The sequence below is a fragment of the Aethalodelphis obliquidens genome, unplaced genomic scaffold, assembly GCF_003676395.1.
Source record: "Aethalodelphis obliquidens isolate GAN/ISIS:26980383/991018 unplaced genomic scaffold, ASM367639v1 scaffold84, whole genome shotgun sequence".
In the NCBI taxonomy this organism is placed as follows: Eukaryota; Metazoa; Chordata; class Mammalia; order Artiodactyla; family Delphinidae; genus Aethalodelphis; species Aethalodelphis obliquidens.
The window spans coordinates 2,827,970-2,852,176 of record NW_020838028.1 but is presented as its reverse complement, the minus strand read 5'-3'; the positions used below and the strand labels follow the sequence as shown (position 1 = coordinate 2,852,176).

The 24,207-nt window shown below is 37.6% G+C and overlaps 1 protein-coding gene across 9 annotated transcripts in view; it reads left to right on the top strand.

The window, feature by feature from the left end:
- Positions 1 to 24,207, top strand: part of TMEM117 (transmembrane protein 117) — a 558,938-nt gene that overhangs the window by 82,416 nt on the left and 452,315 nt on the right. For all 9 annotated transcript variants that reach the window (XM_027093552.1, XM_027093546.1, XM_027093548.1 and 6 more), the window contains one exon: positions 11,921 to 12,053. In XM_027093552.1, the coding sequence (XP_026949353.1) occupies positions 11,921 to 12,053 (133 nt within the window). The remainder of the gene's footprint in view (positions 1 to 11,920; positions 12,054 to 24,207) is intronic.

The following is a 24,207-nucleotide window of genomic DNA, read 5'->3' as shown; positions in this document are numbered from 1 at the left end:
ACTATTATAATATTATATGTGTGCATGAATTAAGTGTGCTGCTAAATCTTATCTTACAATCTTATCTTAGGCTACAAGCTAAGATGGAATGTTAATTTAATATTCATTTTATTCAATAGCTCCTTTCTCCTTAAAAGGAAAAGTAACAGATAATAATAAGTGAATGCCTTTTATTTCCTTTTGGAGTTATGTTTTTTTCCTCTTGAGCAATAATAAGCAATTTAAATCAATTAATTCTAAGAATGATCTAGTGGAAAGAGCCATATTATAATAGTAAAATATAATATTTGGACTTTCTCAATGAAATGGAAGATTTACTCCTGTTTTTCCTGTGGAGAATAATTTATGTCAATATTTGTTTATTTAGTGGATACATAGTTTACTCAAAATTATTGTAATACATACATTTTTAAAAATTGACATTAAACCCTAGATCTGAAAATACTATAATTTTTGCTGTTTCTAACTGTGGTCTTATTTTCCTTTCTTTCTAGAACCTTTTGAAATACATATTATAATGCATACTTTTAGTATCATATGCAATTATATTTCAATTCTTCATATTTGATTTTCTGTCGAACTCAGTGAATCACAAACATTTTCTATGTAAGCACCTACTTCTAATAAGGGATGATAACCATCTGTTCAATGTTTTTAAATTCTCTTTGTACACTGAAATAACAAGATTTGATCTGAATATTAATGAAATGGGGCCCTTATGGTACAAAAGTTTCATCATTTTATACTTATTATATAAAGCCATGTTTGTCTAACTAGAATATCCTTCATCCCTAATGATATTCTGGTGTGTTTTGTTAGATAATTTTCTTTGTTGGTGTCCCATCCGTGGAATCATTCTCTTATTTTAGTTACTTTTATTTTATTGACATTTTAAAATTAGTAAATCTTAAAAAATATCATGTTCTTATAAACTATAAATTTATACAAATCAGTCATGAATTCTTCATATACTTATTTTAGTCTGATTGGAAGTAAAGTTCTATTAATTTTCAAGTGCTCTGATCCAATTTCACTTTATACTTTACTATTCTAGATATAAGAAATAGGACATATCAATTGTCACATATTCTAATATTTAAAATGTTAAATATTAACTTTAAAGAATCTTGTCAGTGTGTTACTTTGGGTTCATTTTATATATTAGACATATGATGACAGATAAGACATAAGAAAGAATATTGTTTCTCATAACAGGTAAGACTAATTTCTTTTTTTTTAAACTAAAAGTCTTTTGAGTTAGCAGACTTTGAGCTAGTCTGTCACCAATACAACAAACCCTACAATCCTCAAATTTGACTGGATCATAAAAATCATGTAATCCAACCCATTACACTTGGCTTCAGTAGCACCCATTCCTCCTTGCTTGCCCTGAAGGGAACTTACTACCTCCTGAGAGAATCGATCCTATAAGCTCTTCTGATGATTACTCCAATATATGAAATATTTAACAGTGAGGATGATTTCGTAGAGGAGCTCATCTCTGACTTACATTTTAAGGCCCACAGGAAATATAGGTGTTAGTTGAGTGATGGGAGAAGAAGAGTATCCCAGGCAGAGGGTCAGCATGAACATAGGAAACTGCAACCTGTTTAGTGTTTATGCAACTAGAGTGAAAGGTAGGGAGTGGTGAGAGAGGAGAGGTAAATGTGGGTCAAGTCAAGCCTTGTATCCCATGATAAGGAACTTGAATTTTATACTGTAGGAGAAGAGTGATCATTGAAAGATTTAAAGTGAAGGGACGATGTGACCATATTTATATTTTAGTTAGATTTATTGGGGGTGGATTGAGATGGGAAAAGAGGCTGGAGTAAGGAAGACCAGTTCGGTTGTTGCAACAGTCCCATTTAAGAGACAATGGGAATCCAAATTATGGGAGAAGAGCATGCATGGAAGTTTATAAAATAATAAGACTGTTGATTGAAATGGAAGGTGTGTAGGAATCAAGAATCAAGAATGAATCCAACCTTTAGTTATTTTGAAAATGATAAGATGGCAAAGTCAGAAGTAGGGGTGGATTTAGGGACGGAAAAGGTCAGATTGGAGATGTGGGTATACTGTGTGTTGGGATGAGAGGTGGAAATTTTGAATTCTTTTTTTTATACTGAGTTTGAATTGGCAGTAGGACATCGAGGAGGACAGTGGGTAGGTGGCTCTTCCAGTCTGAAGATCAGGAGGAAAAGTCTATGCTGGAGATATTGGGTGTTAAACCCACAGAGTGAGTGAGACTGTTACTGAACCCAGGTCCAGCTGCTCGCAGCTTGAAAACCAGTTCTTGAGAGACAAGTGTTGGTAGGAAAGGAAAGGTTGCTTTATTTCGGAGGGTGGCAACCAGCGGGTAGGGCAGATGCCTGTCCAAAGGCCGACTCCCCCCTTGACAATCAGGGGGCAAGAGCTTTTATAGACAGAGGGAGGGGGCTACATGCAGAAACAATATAGTCAGCTCTGACAGTCATCTTGAAATTGGTCATCAGTGGTTTGACCAGCGTCATCTTGGTTGTTTTAAGTACAGTTAATCTTTAGTTCCAGGGTTTGTTCCTATTTCTTTGAGGCCAGTTCTCGGAATTGTGGCAGCTTATGTCATGACTTCAATTTCATGGCTTCAATTTGGTCATCATGTAGTTATCCTCCTCCACTTGGTGGGGGCTTCAGTGTCTGCAAAACAGCTCATAGGATATGGCTCAGAATACTATCTATAGACCTTAAGGAGGAACTAAAGGTCCTTGACTATGCTTAATGATTAAACTATTATTATTTGGTCTCCTTTGACTGTTTTCCTTTGTTTCTGCATTTTCTCACTTCTCTGATTAACTTTTTTTGGCTGTGTTGGGTCTTCATTGCTGCGCGTGGACTTTCTCTAGTTGTGGCGGGTGGGGGCTACTCGTTGCAGTGTGCAGGCTTCTCATTGCAGTGGCTTCTCTTTGTTGTGGAGCACGGGCTCTAGGCGCATGGGCTTCAGTAGTTGCAGCACAGGGGTTCAGTAGTTGTGGCTCGCGGGTTCTAGAGCGCAGGCTCAGTAGTTGTGGCACGTGGGCTTAGTTGCTCCATGGCATGTGGGATCTTCCCGGACCAGTGCTCGAACCCGTGTCCCCTGTATTGGCAGGCAGATTGTTTTTTTTTTTTTTTTGAGGTACGCGGGCCTCTCACTGTTGTGGCCTCTCCTGCTGCGGAGCACAGGCTCCAGATGCGCAGGCTCAGCGGCCATGGCTCACGGGCCTAGTCGCTCCACGGCATGTGGGATCTTCCCGGACTGGGGCACAAACCCGTGTCCCCTGCATCGGCAGACGGATTCTCAACCACTGCGCCACCAGGGAAGCCCTGGCAGGCAGATTCTTAACCACTGCGCCACCAGGGAAGCCTCTCTGATTAAACTTATTCTCTGGCTAAAGTTTTTCCACAGACAAAAGGCAGGCTGAGGACATGGGGGGGTGGCAAGGACCATAGGGTCCTGCTCCATTTCAAGACCATGTAGTGGTATGACAAGGAGAAAGACTGAGGGCAGGCCATGGGGAACATTATTGTTTATGTGACAAGCAGAAGAGATGCCCCCCAAAGTGATAAGTATAAACAAAGTGGAAAAAGCACAAGGAGTATTTGGTGTTAGGGAAGCCAAAGAAGTAGAGTGTCAAAAAGGACAGAGTGGCTACTGCAGTGTCAGATGCAGCCGAAATGTCCTGTAAGTTAAAGGCCGGTATATTTCTATTGCGTTTGGCAATGGTGGGGGCCATTAACATTTGCCAGAACAATTTCAATAGAGTGTTTGCATTGCAAGTAAGATCTCAGTGAGTGGGGCTGACGAAGCTTACTCTCTCTTGAAGTCTGGATGAGAAGGGAAGTTGAATGGATGGTAGTTCAAGGATATGAGGTCAAGAAAGCCTTGTTTATAGGATGGACTTAAGAGGCTTTAGAGGCAGAGGGAAGAGAACCCGGAGAGTGGGAGAGATTGGAAACACAAAAGAGGGAAAGAATGGATGATGAAGCAAGGCACCAAGAGAGAGGAGGGTATGTTTTTAAAAAGGTACACATGGTGTCTTTTGCGGGAGGAGCACAAAGAAAAACAGAAGAAAGTAAGAATAACAGAGAAAGTAGATAAGTGGATGAATGTGAGTGGGAAGAAGGTTGAAGGAAATCATATTAGTAGTAGCAATGTTTTCTTGAAGTTGAGACTAAGGTCATATTCTGAGAGTGAAAGAGGCTTAGTAGGAGTTTTGAGATGAAATTTGAAATGGATGTATTAATGTGCAGTGCTGTGGTAGCAGCTGAAGTTGGGGATCGTGATTATGTAGTAGCTTATCAACCCATTTGTGTAGCTTTTTCCACAGAAGTTTACTGAAATTGGAGAAAACAAATTGTAGCTCTGAATCAGAGTTGGGGTTTTGAAGGGCAAGTATAAAATAAACCTGGGGTGCACAAGAAACAAGGGTGCTGTGGAAAAGGAAGTCTGATAAGGACACAGGAGCTTCATGCTGAGTAGGAGGGAATAGATCTCAGGAGGTAGTTAATTTATGGGGAGAAAATGAGGAGGAGGTGAAGCTTGAAGAACAGCAGGGCTCACAGGGTGGGTGCGGTAGGCACCAGATTTACAAAGACAGAGAGCTTTTAGTCATACAGTGGAATATTGTTTGTTGATTTGTTTGTGTGTCCCTTCCTTTTTAATCTATTGGGCAAATATTTATTTATTTAAGACATTCTATGTGTCAGTGCCATGGGGACACCAGGGGAGGAAGACAAATATGGCCTCACTGTGTTGCAGCTTGTAGACAGGTGTGGTGCACGCACAGTAGACAGCAAACTAGACAGTCTTGGGCATTAGGTCTTTGAGATTGAGTGGTCTGAGTAATGACTACATCACTGCCAACAAGATGTGTTTTCCTGCATATTTTACTTGTAGAATTTTTCTTTTGGAGGACTTGAGGACAGGTCTTAATTTTCCTTCTAGAATCTGCCCATCAGTATTTCATCCAATATAAATAGTTTACCATGTGTTTTGCTGAGTACTAGGGACATTAAAAAAAAAAAAAAGAAGTAAAGATTTCACTTGGGCTATTTCTAACCCCATTTTTTCTTACCATCTCAGGGCCTTTTATTCACTGGTCATCTTGTATCTGGTAAGACAATGCTAACTACAGTAATAAAACCCTACAAAACATAGAATTGACTACATCTCAATTGAATTTCTCGCTCACTTAAGCCCAAAACATGGCAGGCACCTCTGTTCCAATCAGTGATTCAAGGACCCAGGGACCTTTCATCTTAGGGCTCTACATTTTTCAACTTGTTTGCCATACTTGCCTTGCATTTGTGGGTCAATGTAGCGCTAGGGAACTAATTTCATCTGGCTCTAGGAGTGGAGCATGTGACATAGACTTAGTTAATCATTGCTTTTCATAACTCTGGCTATGGTGATTGGTTCAGGACCCAAACAAGCCCAAGTAGATTTAATCACATGACTTCTCAAGAAATGCTAGGGCAGAAGCAGTATGCTTTCCTCCCCAGACAAAAATGAAGACATATTCGTCAGGATTGCTACAGTCATTTTAGGGTTACAAAGAGTATGTATGAATGTGCTGGAGGAGCTGGCTGAGATGGGACCCCACCCTGAAGGAACAGGGCTGGAAAATGCAGATAAATCAAACCTTGGTCATATTGTCTGAGTGCTGGATAAAGCCTTTCTTGAAGTCATATTATTGTTTAGTTAAACTAAATCTACATTAGTTTCTAAACATTTATAGTAAGGAGAAAACTATTTTTTGTTCAGGGAACAAATATCCTTGTTAGGAAATATGAGAAGCCTGTAGACTTATAGTTTAAGCTGGTATTAGTTTTTTGTTTGTTTTATTTTTCATTTTTGTTTTTTAATTTAAAAATGATATTTACTTATATCTTTTGTAACACTGTTTTCGGAGCACATCTGAAGTCCAAGTGTTCCGTAGTGATTAAAAGCAAGGATTTGGAACCATTGTTTTTGTTATTTGCAACAGAAAATATTCTTACTGGTATGTTAAATGCCTGCTATGCTGATTTTGACTGCTTTTTGACCCCAACAAATTAAATATATTCCTTTAAATAACTGCAGATTACATTTGTTTCTTATGTATATCTATGTATACATTAAGTAGTGGCATGTACACATTATGTATACATTATAATGGGCTGCATCATATGTAGGATATTTTGCAGCAGAAGACTTAATGGATAGTAGTGTTAATTTCAGTTTAGCGTCCTCTTGAGGAAAATGCCTGCTTTCATATTTCCTGGTCAGGGTAGTATGTGAAATGCCATACATTTCCCTCTAAATTAAATAAATCTTGCTTGGACTTCCCGCTCATCAAGGTGAACAGAGAGTACAAAATTGGTAATATTTTAGATCATCTTTTTTATATCTAAAGTTTAAAGCAGTCCCAGGGCTTATAGGGGTCCTGGAAACAAATCCTTGAGTCTGCATTTACCTGTCTTCCCCTCTCCCATTGCTGCTTGGGTGATGGTCTTCTGCCTCTTCTTTAGCACAATGGTGCCACCTAAGAGAGTGTAGGTTTGCAACCTCAGGAACTTCCTGGGTGAAATCTTAAACTGGCCCCGTTCTTGGAGGGAAAGGACAGACCAAAGAATGAGGCAGACTGCTCCAGATTGGTAGGTTTAGCAAGCAAATGAACTTATGTATGAGGCTTGTCTTGAGTGGCTGCAAGACAAGTAGATCTCTATACCTGCCCACCAGGGTCAAAAGTTTATACAGAGGCCTTAACTGGGTTCGTCACATATTCTGTGCAGATGGTCTCAATAACACATTGCTCTCTCAAGACTGTCTTCTTGAAAACGGTCCCACTGGGGGTGCGGTGGGCAGAATGTACATTCCAAGGCCAGGGGAGGGGGTGAGGAACCTCTGATTGCCCAGGTCCAACTCCTGGGTCAGCCAGCTGTCACGTCCTCTCAATGACCTCCACCATCCTAACCAGGTCACTGTGTTCCTAACGAAGGTGGGCGGCTGCTCTATTGGCTCCTTCCTTTGGGGCCAGTTCAGTCTCCTTCCCTGAATTCCAAGGCCATGACCCTTGACACTTTGGCCTTCACCAGCATCCATGGAATCAAACCCAAATGAGGTTCTGTCACCTTGGAGGCCAAAATCTTTGTATCCTCAGTGAATCTAGACACCCTCACCCTATTTAATCTTGCCTTAACAACTTCCCAGGAGTACATTAATCTCTTCCCTGGAAGCACAAACACTTCTACTCCTTCTCCTCTGAGATTGTTTAGTTTATTTCTTTGTTCAAGGCCTCTTTGTGAAAATTATGCCTGAAGAAAAGGAACCCAGAACTTAGCATAAAAGTCTGGCTGTGAGGTACAAAGGAAATGTTCCTTTCTATTATTTTGCTGATGAGAACACAGCAGCAAAAAAGGCAAGAAACCAAGTAGTCTCTCTGTAATTCTCTTACACTCATCTACCTCTGTCTTCCACAGTATATGTGAGCTCATCATATATTTTAAAATATGCTTTTAGGTCATTATCCTTGTTAGAAACTTATGACGTCTTAGTGGTTCTAAACCTACTGTATCTCCAGGAAAGATTCTGAGGTTCTAAGCTATTTCAGTTTACTTTAATCAACATTCGTAACAATTAATCCCTGTGCCCTCCAACCCTAACCTCCAACACAGATATAGGCTTGTGTACCACCTTGACGCTTCAGGTTGTTTTAAGATTTGTTTTCCAATTACCTTGACCATATCAAAGATTATAGTCCATACAGTGCAAGACAGATTTTATTAGTAACATAAACATACACTCAGATTTACAAATATATCTATGATTAAAATAAAAGTCGTTATCACCTTGTCAGAAATGTACCCCTCCTAGTGATGTCTTTTACCTCTGTTGACCTATGAAGACTGTTTTCACTCGGTTATCTCCTGAAACTCCTCTAAAGTGTTAAAAAAAAACTCTGAATTCTGTGACCTATAGGAAAGGTGGCGTATAACTTATTGTCCAAACCAGTGCACTTCAGAAAGGAAGGGGGCACTATTAATAATTATTCTAGGACAACAGTTATAAGCCACTGATGTCCCAGGGAAACCAAATATATGGTCACACTGCAGGGGAGGAGATAGTGCATTTTCATGTGACATCCTGGGGTAACTCTGAGGTTCCTAGTTTGATTAGATTGCATGGGGAGTCAGCTGATGGCCATCTGTGTATACAGCTTTCTATCATTAGGATGGACACTCAATGAGTTAAGTTGAAGTAGCTTATGGGAAAAATTTTTAATGTGATTTGACTCAACATTTAGGTCACACCAGTTCTGGCCTTAATATATTGCAGTACTTTTATTGTGTGTTTCAAGTGAATTGCAAGCCGTGTTAACCTGCCATTTTGTTCTAATGACTCTAATGACTGAAATTAGTGCCAGGCAATGAGTTTGGCAATGACAGCATAAATGGTACTGTCACATTTCTCATTTTACTAACTGTATTATTTCAGCCATGTACAGTTAACCCACTGTATTTTATTTGCAAAGCACTCTTAAGTCACCAGCATTATTATCTGACTTTTAAAGTACATCCATTAGTGAATTTTTTGACATATGCATATGTTAAGAAAGAAATTCACATTTAAATTTTCCAAGAACTCTAATTGCTGGTCTTAGCAGTTCTTCAATATCAACTGCTGAATTAAATAAATAGGTCAAGGCTGAAGGACTTGCAGCAAAGGGAACATTGAGTCAAATCAGTCTAAAATAAGATCACATTTTCATTAAATATCCAAATGATGGTTGACTGTGAACACTTCCTACCCTGCTCACAGCTGTATCTCCAGCACCTAGAACCACAGCTGGCATGTAAGCACACATTTAATATTTGCTCAATAAGCACACATTAAATATTTGTTCAAAGAATAAATAATATTCTCTACAGCTTGCTTTAAGATATTCATGGCATGGGTTTTTTACTCTCAAGCATTCTGTGTTAAATATCTATTTATAATATTCCTGTCAATGTGTTGTGTGGAGACGTGCAAATCCCTGGCTTTCTATAATTATTGATTCAGTTAATCAACAAGTTCTGTAAGGCTGTAATTTGCAGCGTTAGTATCCTTTGCTTCAGTAGAACATTTTCCACATTCTTCTTTCAGTTATAATTCACATTCCCCCTGACTTTCAGATTTGTCCTTTGCTTCTCTTGTGCAGGCCAAGAAACCAGAAAATGTAACCAAATCCGTTTTTGCTCCATTTAAAGTTCTAGCTAGGGTAGTGTTTCTGTGAGCCTGGTTTCCAAATGAAATCTGAAGTGCTATTTTAATGAAAGAAAGGGACAAGGGAAAATTAGTAGTTAAATCTTAAAAGATGATTTCTTCCTATGCTCAGTAGCCTACATGAGAGCTACTATCTGTCCCTAGAGAGAGACCATTTACAGATGGAAATATACATATTTTCCCCATACCTTTAACATATCATCAAAAAAAGGGAATATTTTCTCTAGTGAGAAATTTTATTGTTAAGGTTTCAGGCCTACCCTATTTGAATTGTAGTTCCTACATGTGAATCATCTCCTTCATCATTATTTAGATAAACTTTCTCTTAGGAGAAGCCAGGGTGACCTATGTTTATTTTTTTCTTAATCCTGTTTTTTTTTTTTTTAAATCCTTCTCACCTTTCAGGATACTAGTGCTCTCAGTTCTCTTTATCATAAATCAAAATATTTATCTGGACTGATTATGATACTAGTAATTTTTACTTTAGTGTTCATCTTAATACATTTTCCTCTTTGAAGTATTTGCATTTTAACATTCTTTTTTTCTTTTTTTATTGAAGTATAGTTGATGTACAGTATTATATGTTACAATATTATACACTGTTTTACAATGTTTAAAGGTTATACTCCACTTATAGTTATTATAAAATATTGGCCCTATTCCCTGTGGTTTACAATATATCCTTGTAGCTTATTTTATACACAATAGTTTGTACCTCTTAATCCCATACCCCTGTATTTCCCCTCCTCTTTCCTTCTCCTCATTGGTAACCACTAGTTTGTTCTCTATATCTGAGTCTGCTTTTTTTTTTTTGGTTATATTCACTAGGTTGTTTTAGTTTTTAGATTCCACACATAAGTGACATCATACAGTATTTCTCTTTCTGTCTGACTTATTTCACTTAGTATAATACCCTCTGAGTCCATCCATGTTGTTGCAAATGGCAAAATTTCATTCTTTTTTGTGGCTGAGTAGTATTCCATTGTGTATATACACCACATCTTCTTTATCCATTCATCTGTTGATGGACACTTGCTTCAGTATCTTGGCAATTGTAAGTAATGCTGCTATGAATATTGGGGTGAATGTATCATTTTGAATTAGGGTTTTTGTGGGGTTTTTTTTTGATATATACCCAAGAGTGGAATTGCTGGGTCATGTGGTAGTTCTGTTTTTAGTTTTTTGAGGAACCTCCATACTATTTTCCACAGTGGCTGCACCAATTTACATTCCCACCAATAGTGTACAGGGGTTCCCTTTTCTCTGCATCCTCACCAACATTTGTTATTTGTGTTCTTTTTGATGATGGCCACTGTGACAAGTGTGAGATGATATCTCATTGTGGTTTTGATTTGCATTTCCCTTTTTTTGATGATTAGTGATGTTGAGCATCTTTTCATGGTCCTGTTGGCCATCTGCATGTCCTCTTTGGAAAAATGTTTATTCAGGCCTTCCGCCCACTTTTTAATCAGGTTGTTTGTGTTTTTTTGATGTTGAGTTGTATGAGCTGTTTATATATTTTGGGTGTTAATTCATTGTCCGTCATATCATTTGCAAATATTTTCTCCCATCCAGTAGGTTGTCTTTTCGTTTTGTTGATGGTTAACTTTGCTGTGCAAAAGCTTTTAAGCTTAATTAGATCCCATTTGTTTATTTTTGCTTTTATTTCCTTTGCTTTAGGGGACAGATCCAAAACAATATTGCTACAATTTTATGTCAAAGAGTATTCTGCCTGTGTTTTCCTCTATGAGTTTTAGGGTTTCCAGTCCTACATTTTGAACTTTAATCCATTTTGAGTTTATTTTTATATATGGTGTTAGAGACTGTTCTAGTTTCATTCTTTTACATGTAGCTGTCCAGTTTTCCCAAGCACCACTTATTGAAGAGACTGTCTTTTCTCCATTGTGTATTCTTACCTCCTTTGTCATAGATTAATTGGCCATCCTTTCCAATTTTAGCCATTGTCTTTCTAAATGGAATTTTAGGTATCAGGTAGAAATTATGTTTTGCTAGGAGCCATACCAACTCCATAACACATGCACACGCCACCAGGCCCCACACACCCCACAGACTTGGGCACCAGCCTGTATGTGGTTATGATATTTTAGCTAAGAGTAATGCTAAGCCTTCTGTCTCTTACGACAGAAACTTTATTTTTACTGTCCATGTTTTCATGTACCTTTAACAACTGGATCTTCTTATAAGTGAAGTATGACTTGGTTTTATCATCTGGCCAGTATTGGGAATGGCTCTATGGAAGCAAAAGGGAATTATATGGAATTTATGCAACATCGTTACCATTTGCCTTACTTAAGTAGTTTCAGTAAATGAACCAAAAACATATTTGTGACATAAAAATAGCAGGTAATAGTGTTCTAATTAATTTGTTTTCATGCCAGCCTAGTGAATGATTTCTGTATACCAGATTCTCATACTAGTATTGTTTGCTCTAGGATGATGATATGGGAGTTGTCTTGGACTTCACTATTTATGTACAAAAGAGCAAAAAGGACATTAGATAGTGGTTTCACCCATAAGACAAGTGCTAGGGCAAAGGCTTCAGAGTATTTGTGAGATAATAGAGATTCACTAAAATAAAGCAAAGCTGTATGGATTTTGAGTTACAGTGTACACTGATTTCCAATAATATTTATATTGCAGGTCAGTTGCTTCGGTTAAAAATGTTTCGAGAGGATCATGGATCGTGGATGACAATGTTCTTCAGCACAATTCTCTTTCTCTTCATATTTTCTCACATATACAACACGATTCTTCTAATGGATGGGAACATGGGGTAGGTTGTCTTTCCCCTTTCTACTGTGGTGAGTGTTATATTTGAAACTTGTAAGAATTCAATAATTTTTTAGTTTGTAGTAACCTAAATCTTCGTTACAAATATTCTGCCCTAATAGGGATAATCTGTGCATTTTTCTTAAGACATTTAGAGTCTCTTATCCAAGAAGCTTATCGCACTTTGCAATACTTACATAGTGTTCCTTATTCTTTAGGTCTTCTCTGTGGAGTAGTTTGAGAGCAGGTAGTAATTTCATTATAGTGACAGAGAGTATGAGAATCAGGAAATCTTTTTGACTTGTTTATAATCACACAATCAGTAGAACTGTCCTAAGATGTAGCTCTCCAGGTTTGCAATTACATTGCTCTACAATGCGTGGCTAAATAAAAGTGTTTGATACTGGTGGCATTTTTTTTTTTTAAACTCTCTTGGCAGTTCCAACAGAGAGAGCTTTGTTATAAATGGGCCTTTTAAAAAGTGGGCCACCCTGTATTAAGTCCAAGGTTGTAATCTATACTTATCAAATCACTAATCAAATCACCATGGCATGAAGGTGTGCTAACAAGTAGATTGTAGATTTTTTTTTTAACTTTCTCCAGTTCTTGGTTTGCTCTTTACAAGTTTTAAGGGCAGAATGTAAGGAGAATATCTTAACTGACAGCTTTAAGAATTAGATTAGTGACAATAAGAAACCACTTTAGATACTTGTTGTACACTGAAGTAGTTCCTCTAGAAGGTTTTGATCTATCCTCTCCAATAGATTGGAAAGCTAGCTCGTATCCTTTTCTTCTAAATGTAGGCCAGGCAAGACTGCTGGCCAGTTCCACAGTGCAATTATTTTGATGTTATGTATAGATTTTGTCCACCACTGTTCAGTGCTGAGAGGGATAACTCAATTAAAATTTTATTGTTTTCTTCCCACCATTAAAGAGATGAATAGTAAAAGAAAAGCAGGTACTTCACAAGGTTTATACTTTAGTCCATACTAACAAGTGGTAAATTCAAGAATGTGATTGCAGATCAAATATTCAGGCTCTAGGAAGTTATTAAAATGCTTTGTCTGTAATTATTTCTTGGGCTTCAAATGACGCCATTCCTACTGGGTCTATTTTTCAATGGTGGAGTTACAGATTCTAACCCATGGCCAGTCAGAATAAGCCTCAGCCTTAGAACAGTGCCTGTATAATGGACCCAGGTAATGGTGTTCTTGGATTTATCTAACACAATCAAAAGTCTCTCTGAGAGGAACTGTGCATTCTCAGCCCTGGGACCAGAAGAGGAAGTGATCCATGTAAAACTTACTCTTTTTAAGCTGTTGCTGGAAATAAAATGTTAAATAGTATATGTACATAAAACATATCCTTTGCTCTGAAGTTGACTTTTCATCTAATTCTACTTTTTTTTTTAATGTGGAGCTAATGAGGTCTGTGCTAACCAGAAGTGCTTACTCTGAGGAAAGAAGCAGAATTAAAAATAATAAATTAAATGCAATAATAGATATCCCATGGCACATTGTAAAACAATCAACAGCTAATAACAAAGCTAACCTTAGTGAGAGCTAACAGTTATGGACCACTCAGTAAGAGACACAAATTGTTTCAAACCTCACAATGACCCTCTGCAATAGGTATTTTTATTATCTCCATTTTACAGATCAAGAAACTGAGGACCAGAGAGGTTTTCTCACTTGCCCAAAGTTACATTATAATTAAATCTCTGTTTTAAGCAGTAATAGAGAAGGGGTTGAGCTATTAAGTAGTGAATTCTAGTAATGCCGCCTGCTCTTAAGCTAGCACACATTTGATGATGGTTGATCCTGTTGCTCAATCACCATATGCCTATTAGCCTTTCTTTGTATTTTTATCATTCAAGCTGAATTTCAAAACTGAAAGAAGTAGGAGAGATGTGCAGGAAATAAGAGAAGAGTTAGTCTAGCATTTATGTGTATCTGTCTTAAGTAAAATTGAAGGTGATTGTCTTTTATTCTCAGACTACATAAATTCCATAGTCTTATGTAACTCGAACTCTTCACCAATATGCCTCATCTTTGTTGAAAAGGATTTTTGCTTGAGAGGACATCTTTGATGGTGCTATACTTTTTAAAGAAAAATCCAAAGCAAGGGGAAAATGGTTTATTTCTACACATTTAAAAATTAAATCTCCATTTATAAAAGATGTATTATCAACAGTTACAACACATGCCATTTGACCTAGTGAGCGCTTTAATGTAGAAATGCAAACCTGGAGGAAAATCAGTTCTTAGAGCAGGTGGATACCACTGTGCCTTTGGGGTAGAAGCACCATGTTACCTGAGGCATTGGCCTATCCTGATCAGGGCAGGGAATGATGGAGCCAGAGGGTACAGAAAGGACAACAGGCTGGTTTTATATCAGAGGATTGCTGGTGGTGGAGAGGAATTCTGGCTTCTTTACACTGAATCTGATTTGCATTGGGGATCTCAACCTGTGCTGGTCTGTGGATCTTTCTAGGAATATCGGTCTAGAACCATTCTGAAAAGGATTTCAAGGATTTTCTATGATGGCTAGACTGTGTTTATGTATTTTAGAACTCCTTTCCAAAACAGAAGCCGTGAGGCCTACAGAGAGTGGATTTAGGATTTAAGAAAGGAAAAACAGAAGTTTCCCTAGAATGATTTGCTTTTTTCCCTCCCTTTTCCCCCCCAATTTTAGAATTGTTTGTAAATTTAGTCTCAACCAGAGTCCCTTGATCCCTTGTTATGGAGAACAAAGTCCCTAGGTTTATCTGATCAGAACTGATAGTTTTAGCCAGAGCTCGCTTGATAAGAGTCAAGTTGCGTGCTCCTGGAGCTCTCATTACAGTGAGTGCCCTGAAGTGTACACTCACTCATGGCTTCAGCCATCTGTGGGAAGCCAGGCTGAGAGGCAGTGAGATGGAGAGGGAAAGACAGGAGTTATAGATGTGCTGAAGGGACCAAGACAATCCCTATTTCCTACACTCGGGAAAGTCTCCTCTCACCTTTGATTCTCCCTCCACACCTCCTGCCACCAAAGTGCTGCTTTATTCTTTAAGTCACCAAGATGAACTCAATTCCTCTTCCATAAATGGGTGAGGTCGTAGGTGAGGGTTCTGCCGCAGAGAAGGCTCTCATCCTGGGCAGAGTTTTACATCTAGACATTTTATGAACAACTTCCTTTTTACAAGGTGGCAGACTAGCTAACCTGAAGCCTCTCCTCCCACAAAACCTTCAGAAATGCTGAAAAATACAATGCAGACTTAGACTTCTTTTCCCTCTTCATTTAATATTGCTTATTTTTATTTTTTAGATGCGATTAACATTGATTGATTGATTGAAATATAGTTGATTGATAATATTATGTCAGTTTCAGGTGTACTGTATAGGGATTTGACATTTGCACACATTATGAAATGATCACTATGATAAGTTTAGTAACCATCTGACCCCATACAAAGTTATTACAATATTATTGACCATATTCCTTATGCTTAATATTACATACCTGTGGCTTACTTATTTTATAACTGGAAGTTTATACCTCTTAATCTCCTTCACCTATTTCGCCCCCATCACTTCCCTCCCCTCTGGCAACAACCTGTTTGTTCTCTGTATCTATAACTCTTTTCATTTTGTTTTGTTTGTGTCTTTGTTTTGTTTTTTAGATTGCACATAAAAGTGAGATCGTATGGTGTTTGTCTTTCTCTGTCTGACTTATTTCACTTCGTGTAATACCCTCTAGATCCATCCATGTTGTTGCAATAGCAACGTTTCATTTCTTTTTTTTAATGACTAATTGTATATGTAATACCACATCTTCTTTATCCATGCGTGTATGGATGGACACTTAGGTTATTTCCATATATTAGCTATTGTAAATAATGCTGCAGTGAACATAGGGATGCATATACCTTTTCAGATTAGTGTTTTTATTTTGGGGGGGTAAATACCCAGAAGTAAAATTGCTAGATCATATGGTAGTTCTATTTTTCTTTTTTTTTTTTTTTTTTGCGGTACGCGGGCCTCTCACCGATGTGGCCTCTCCCGTTGCGGAGCACAGGCTCTGGACGCACAGGTTCAGCGGCCATGGCTCACGGGCCCAGCCGCTCGGCGGCATGTGGGATCTTCCCGGACCGGGGCACGAACCCGTGTCCCCTGCATTGGCAGGTGGACTCTCAACCACTGCGCCACCAGGGAAGCCCCTATTTTTCTTTTCTTGAGGAGCCTCCATACTGTTTTCTATAGTGGCACCAATTTACACTCCCAGCAACAGTACACGAGGGTTCCCTTTTCTCCACATCCTCCCAATGCTTGTTATTTGTGTTCTTTTTGATGACAGCCATTCTGACAGGTGTGAGATGACATCTAATTGTGATTTTGATTTGCATTTCCCTGATGATTAGTGATGTTGAGCATCTTTTCATGTGCCTGTTAGTCATCTGTATGTCTGGAGAAATGTGTATTCAGGTCCTCTGCCCTCTTTTAAATCTGGTTGTTCTTTTGATGATGAGCTGTATGAGTTCTTTGTATATTTTGAATATTGACCCCTTATCCAATGTATTGTTTGCAAATATCTTCTATTTAGTAGATGGTCTTTTCATTTTGTTGATAGTTTCCTTCGCTGTGCAAAAAAGCTTTTTAGTTTGATTTAGTCCCATTTGTTTATTTTCACTTTCGTTTCCCTTGCCTGAGGAGACAGATCCAAAAAAATATTGCTAAGACTTATGGAAAAGAGCATACTGCCTATGTTTTCTCCTGGGGGTTTTATGGTCTCAGGTCTTACACTTAAGTCTTTAATCCATTTTGAGTTTAGTTTTCTATGTGGTGTGAGAAAGTAGTCCAGTTTGATTTTTTTGCTTGTAGCTGTCCAGTTTTCCCCAAACCCTGATAGACTTTTTATAAATGCATAGCTGAGCTTACCCAAAGATAAGGAAAAACCCTGAGGCCAAAAGTGAAGAAGGATCTGAACACCAAGGCAGTGAGCCTGTGAAGTGACACTCAGGCAGTGACTCAGGAACTTGAGTTTTAACTTTCACATTTGCATCAGAAACAAGGATCTGGGCTTGTATAAGTGAGAAATTGAAACAGAAGCCTCCACATTACATGGTCCTGCAAACTGCTACTGAGAAAGGATGGAATGGAAAACATCACTAGCACAGGGAACATCAAGAAGCTTGTCTGACTTAGATTGGGCTTTGGGTAGAACAAAAAATCTTCCAAGAACTCGTAGCCACAGGTGTGGTTTTTATGGTTTTCATGTACATTTTCCTTTGGACTTTAGAACCCTTCACCCCCTGCCCAAGTCTCCCTGGCTGTTCTCTTCTCCCAGTTTCAAGTTTCTCCTTCTCTCTGGAGTACCTCCCCACCCTCAAATAACTTCCAGAATTCCTCTGTTTCCTTATACAGAGCAATTTAGTTACCTCCAACTTTTGTCCACTTTGATTTATCTGGGGCTTTTCCTTTCATGACCAAAATCATATTAATGCATGTTCCAATTAAAAGGGCCAATACTCTGAGATGAATGCTGTTGACTTCTCAGAATATGAAGGGGCTGCTGCTGTGGCATTTTGCATATTTTAAAAATAGCAATTGTCCTTTCTCCTTTCATTCAGCTGTGTATTTAATTAACTATCTCTTGGGAGAGAAAAACGAAGATTCTCAAAGAAAAGGGGGCAAAGCAAGCAACCAAGTTAAAATTAGGGTTATGTAGTAATCACGGTTCAACAATACGGTGCCTCGTTTACATACAGGACTGAAGCTTCAAGGCAGCGAGACATAAATAGGAAAGAAACACGAAACCATTTTCCCCTACAGTTACAGGACTTGATTAAAATTGATGCTAAATGAATCTCTCTCCAATTTAAAAAATTTCCTCTGTGTTCGCTAGGTGCCTTATAGCCAATCTATTAGAAGTTCTTTATGGATAGAAATGGAGAGCTCTGCTCCCAAGTCTAGATTGAGGACTTTACTGACAGAAACTGAGTGAGGCACATAGGGCTGGGAAGGGTTTTCAGTGTCTGGACACTTCAAACCCCTTTTGATGTTGTCTTTCTGAAGAACTTCTTAGTCATGGAACATTTTAGCATCCATAGTATTACGCCCTAATTTAGGAAACGCTTGCCTGGTCTTTTCAAATATACCAGTCCCCCAAAGGATAACATGTGTGTAATGTGTGAGAAATGAAACGGTGGGAAAGAAAAGCATTTGCACCGTGGTTGAGGCTTATAAAAAGATTCTGAAAGCAGCCACTTGATGGCAGCAAAGGGCATGTTTTCATCACTGTTTCAATGTTATCACCGGCAGGTTTTCTCTCCTTTGAAAAGAAGACTCTTCTCCTTCTGAATTTCTGAAACTTGGTGTTGAAATATTTGCTCTCTTAGTGTTTAATGGCAATTTTTAAGAAATCCACATAGTGAGCTCTCTAATAAGCACCTCTTTCGTGATGTGCTTGGCCCCCTTTTATGTTCTAAAACAGGTTTAAATAATAGCATATATAAACATCTGTATGCACACATACACATCTATATGTTTATAGACTTATTCCAGTGTTACAAGGATAAATATCGTGTTTCTCACTGAGGAAATTAGACACGACTCACTGATAAAAATTCCTCTATGAACTAGAATAAGTGTCCAAAGAGTGCATACTCTTTAGAGTAGGATATGAAGAAGCTGATGTTTTCTAGTGTCAATCACAAAGTTTTATTTTTTCCAGATACAAAGCCTTTTCCAGAGGAGTTTTACAAATATTAATTAATATATCAATATGTGTTAAGTATTGCAGGGACAGAATTTGAGAAATTAAGACAAAGTGATTCAGGCAATTTCAAAAATAAATATTAGTATTCATATTCAGGACCTGAAAAAAATGGAGGTAAGAATTAAGTGATGAGTGTAATGAAAATGGAGTAAATTCTATCTCTTCTGTTTTCTTTCTGATAAGTTTTAGTAAGAACTTGTACGGAGCACTCACTGAATGAGCGCCGTGAGCACAGTGAGTGGGATGTGATAAGGGTGCTCGGTTGAGGAGAGGAGACAGGAGGGAATATTTGAAATGGACACTCTCTTAACATCTAAAATGCATGGCTTTTAAGTACAGAGGTGGCAGCAAAAGCAAGCAAGGAAAAATAAGAAAAACAAGTGAGAGACTGGCCTAGACTACTTGTCTATAGGTTGCATGGAATTGTTCAAGATCTAATAATGCTTTGTAAAGTCCATGTGTACAGCTCACCTAGGCCTTAGCCTGTCGCTCTTTTATCCTCGTTTTTTTTTTTTTTTTGAAAGAATGACCATACTCTGGTCCAACAATGTGTCCATACATTGTATCAGAAAAGACTCTGATTTATAGCTTCAGTTTCTCATGTCAGGGATGTATGTTTCAGCAGGTTATTTTGCCCAAAGCTGAATTATTCTTTAATGGAAAAAAATCAGGTGAAATTTTACTCCAGGCCATACTTTTTTCTTTACTAAATTCACTACTTTTAAAACCTTCACTAATGCTTTCAGATTCCTTAATCAAACTTTTCCTCTTTCTAGTCACCACTGGTCTAGAAATAGGAGCCCTGGTACATGTTTTTATTGTTAAGAACTGTGATTTTTCCTTTGCTTTTGCTCTTCAGTACAAAGTTGGTTGACCTGCTACTACTGTTTATACTGGTAGCTTCATTCTAAGGAAGGAGTGTTTGTGAATTTGTTTTGAAAGATGCTAAATTTATTTTGTGAAATGACAAGAAAAAATTTTAATTGTCTTTAATAATGTTAAACTATACAGTTTTTGTATGACCTAAACTGACAAAATAACTGAAGTACAAATGTATCTATTTAAATTGTAGTAAATGAAAAAAGGGATCGGATGTTACTTTCAGTGGTATGTAATAAAACACCAAATTTAGGGATGGGTGAAGGATGGAGGCCTGGGGCAGGGTTCAGGAGCTGGGGTGGGGAGAAAGCCTAGCTGTAAGTGTTAGTGAAGCCTGGAAGTACTTGAGTCAATGGCTGAAAAGCTTGATTGGCTGCTAATACAAGGCTGAATGCAAATTTTGCTAGAGTGGTGCTTTAAATAATTTGTTGGCTTCACTCTTAATTAGGCTAAACATTGACTTGCTTGTATGTTTAATTCACAATAATAGCACAATTAATTACTAAGGCTGGGAGGAAGGGGCAGAGCTGGTTGCCCAGAATGGGCTCGTGAGAAGAAAAGCTGGAAATGAATGGCTGAGTCTGGTCAAGACGGCTGACCCAGTGGGGTACTGGGGAGAGGGGGGGAAGGAGGGAGGCTGGTGAGAAAGAAAGGAAGGGAGAAAGGGAGGTGGGGAGAGAGAGAGAGACAGACAGATAAACTTGTTTAGCCAAAGGCAGTATAGCACCAGGGCTCCGGTGGCTGCTTTTAATACTATTGGTTGCACGTTACTTGGTTTTGATAGTACAAGGGTAAAATAGCGCAGTGTGCCCAAATTGTCACAGGTTTACTGTTAGTGTTGTCTGCATTGATGAAATTTTAAAACATTAATGAAAAACACAACCAATGTTGCATCCTTATTACTCTATGGCGTACATTATCATCTGTCCAGAATCGACATTGATTTGACACACTTAGGAGGTATTCTGTGATCATTGTTCATAGTTGCTTATTTCAGCTCTCTTATTAAATAGTTTATCAGCTTGTTACTGGGGAAGAATTCTGATCCAGGAATGAGATACCTGGGTTGGAGCCCCATCTTAGCTACTTACTGGCAAAAATAACTCAGAAAAGTTAAAGTTTCCTTTTTTTTTTTTTTTAGAAACTGGTTGTTGTGATAGGGTTCTTATTAGTATTAGTGTTATCAGCATCATCATTATTATTATTAATCTGGGGGAAATGCGTGCTTCTAAAGTGGAGAAACAAACTAAATTAAAGATTGCTAAAAATCTGGGTTGCCTTTAGTTTTGCTTGGTATGGAAGGCAATGTGGTGTAGTAGAAACAGCATGGACTTTTGTCCTGACACCCTGTATCTGTGTGACTCTAGGGAAACTACTTCCTGAGCCTGAGTTCCTCCAGCATACAATGGGGATATTGGTACCTACCTTCTTCTTGTTGTGACAATAAGAGATAACAACGTATGCAAAGCAGTTGATGTGGTTCCTGCCATGCCATGAGCTCCTGATAAATGCTAGCTGCTGTTATAATAAAAGAACATTTTAGCTTCTCAAATCTTTAGCTCTCATTAAATATCAGTTGTTATAGTAACAAGTACTTTGGTTAATGTAATGAAATGACATAATTTATGGCAATGATCTTACTACATTATAATCAATTATAATAATTACTATCAATTTCATAAAAAATGCCCAAATCAATGCCTGGCACCAGTAGGTCTTCAATAAGTATTAATTTCCTATGCCATAAAACATCATACATCATCTTAAATTTACTTGATTTAGGAATGAAATTAGTACATGGAATACGTAGCACTGGCTCAAATGCTATTGGAACACGTCTTTATGAGTGCACATAAGCTATTCTTTCGTTTTTCATCAGTGAAAAGTAAATACAGAAAACAAATATTTCATTAGGATTCAGAAAAGCAAATCAAACACATATTAAGTTACTCAATGATTATCTGCTAATTTTGACCTTTTTGAAAGGAGAGGGAAAATTTGGTGGAATTATGGCTGACATCATGTAAGTTAATGACATAGTGGTCTCTCTGTGTGTGCATGTGTGTTGTGTGTGTATCCATTATCTAGAGACTATATAATAGTAAACATCTTTAGGTTCCTTCTCAATTCCTTTTCCTCAGTGGTGAACATGCAGGAAATAAATACTTTCCAGACATGAAAAACTGATGTATATGATAACCCAAGGTTCAAGGTTTACCAAAAGTTGTACAGTTAAATAAATTAATAAGAGATGACTCAGCACTAGCCTAGAAGTGACATTTCTGTGACAAGTTATCCCATTTGTAATCTATTAACCCCGTAGTTATTCTTGAGGGATTGATGAAAAGCAGTAAACAGAGTTCTATTGATAAAATATTTCATCATTCAAAAAGTTCCTTGTTCTAGTAATGTCAATGGCAGAATAATTATATACACTGCTCTGGCAGCTTGGTTCAGAATGTCTACAACCTCTTTTGCACCAGAGCAAGAGGATAATGACCTTTTCATGGTGGAGAAGAGCAAGCCTGCCTGAGCTCTTCTCAAGGGGAGAATCACATTGAAATCTCTCTGTTTCAGGCTATCATGAGGGTACCCTGACACTCTACATTTTTTTTTTCTAGAGAAGCAAATGTTCATAATACACTGGATTAAGTTACTGTCAAAAGACACAGAAAAGCATAATAATAATTGCAATATTGAAATTCCTTAGAAATGGGATGCCCAAAGACAGATCCTGATTAAAGCAACATTAAATGAATATTCTTACCTAATTAAAAAAAAACTATATTACATCCTTTATAATAAAAGATCAATAATATAAAAAAATTTGAAGAAAGTAAAGGGGTATTAGATATTGACTTATATTTTGTAGCCTACATATTTTAATTCTCTCTCCTTAAAATATGTATTTTAAAAGATTAGGAGGATGGTTCTCAGGTATGTTGATGAGTGTAAAATATTCAACATCATGTGCAGTTAACAGGAAAAAATATATATCACATATAAAATTATATTCTTTTAGCGAAAAAATTAATGGATTTGTTTGCTTCAAGACTGTCCATATACTATATTTAATGTGTATTCTGTTTTTTTGATATATTATAAAATATACATTATATATAATAGTATATATTATTCAGTATACTATTATACACATATATGTATATATGTATAAAATGTTAATTATTAGGTAATCAAATCTATTTATTAATTAAGTCATTTACTTTTATTAGAGAGTTTGATGTGTAAACTTAAAGCTAAGCACCCAAAATAATTCACTGATGATAAAGTTATGAGTAACTACCTAGGGAGAAGTATGTATGTATGTAGTATGCATACATACATATGTATGTATGCAGCAGTATGTATGTACTGAACCTTATAAAGTCATCGTAATTGAATATGTGGATATTCATAAAACTGAGAAATAAGTAAGATTTTGTAGGTGTTAAATGAGGAACAGATGTGATATTTATGTTGGGATTATATCAAATTAACACATACATAGGGTTCAGAAAAAGGAGAAAGCTAAGTCAGCTTCTTAAACAATTTAAGTGTCTGGAGAAGATGGTGTTAATCATCATTTCTCTACACCATCTACAGTGGAGTCAGTTTAGGGTAAGTTTATGAAAATTGACCTAAACTAGTGAAGAAGCTAGATTTGTGCACCCATTTGGTGAATTGCTTCCGGGGAATTTACCTATTACTTAGACCCTCAGGCTATGGGACAGTTCTTAATTAAAATTCACAATAGAGGGACTTCCTGATGGTCCAGTGGTTAAGACTCCATGCTTCCATTGCAGGGGGCATGGGTTCAATCCCTAGTCAGGGAAATAAGATCCCGCATGACGCATGGCACGGCCGAAAACTAAGTAAATAAAATAAAATAAAATTCACAATAGCCATTTCTCCTTGTTTCTTAGGAACAGGGTCTCAGACAAAGTCAGGCTATCGACACTGTTAATTTCTCTGAGCTTGGCCTCATTGATTAAAAAATACACTTTTTGAGTACTTCCTTTGGGTACCAATCACCAGTTATAGTTTAGAGACTCATCTCCCTGAGATCAAAGAAGTATCCAGAGCTGGTTCAGGAAGCAGGTTACGGACACATTTAATCATAGCCAGACAATGAGTGATGATGGATTACAAAGATAAGGTAAGAATGTAGGAGGAGGAGATCCAAGTCAAGGTTGGCAACAAGAGATTATCTGTCATGGTTATAGACTAAATGTATAGATTACTTAAGAGTCAACAACAGTTAAAAAAAAAAGAATCAGCAGCAAAGTAGAGATAACATCAAGAGTTTTGGAGTGTCTAATGATCACTGTGTACCCTCTTCCCCAGCCTCCCAATTTTTGTGTACAATATGAGGAAGTTTATAGACTTCATGTTGAGAGCCACAGAAGTAGGTATCTCAGAATTAGGACACTAAATAGGAGGCTCCAATGAAAAGATCTTAAAACTAAGATAAATCAATCAGGAGAGGTTAGTGTCTGTCTCTACTTCTACTTCTCAGTAAC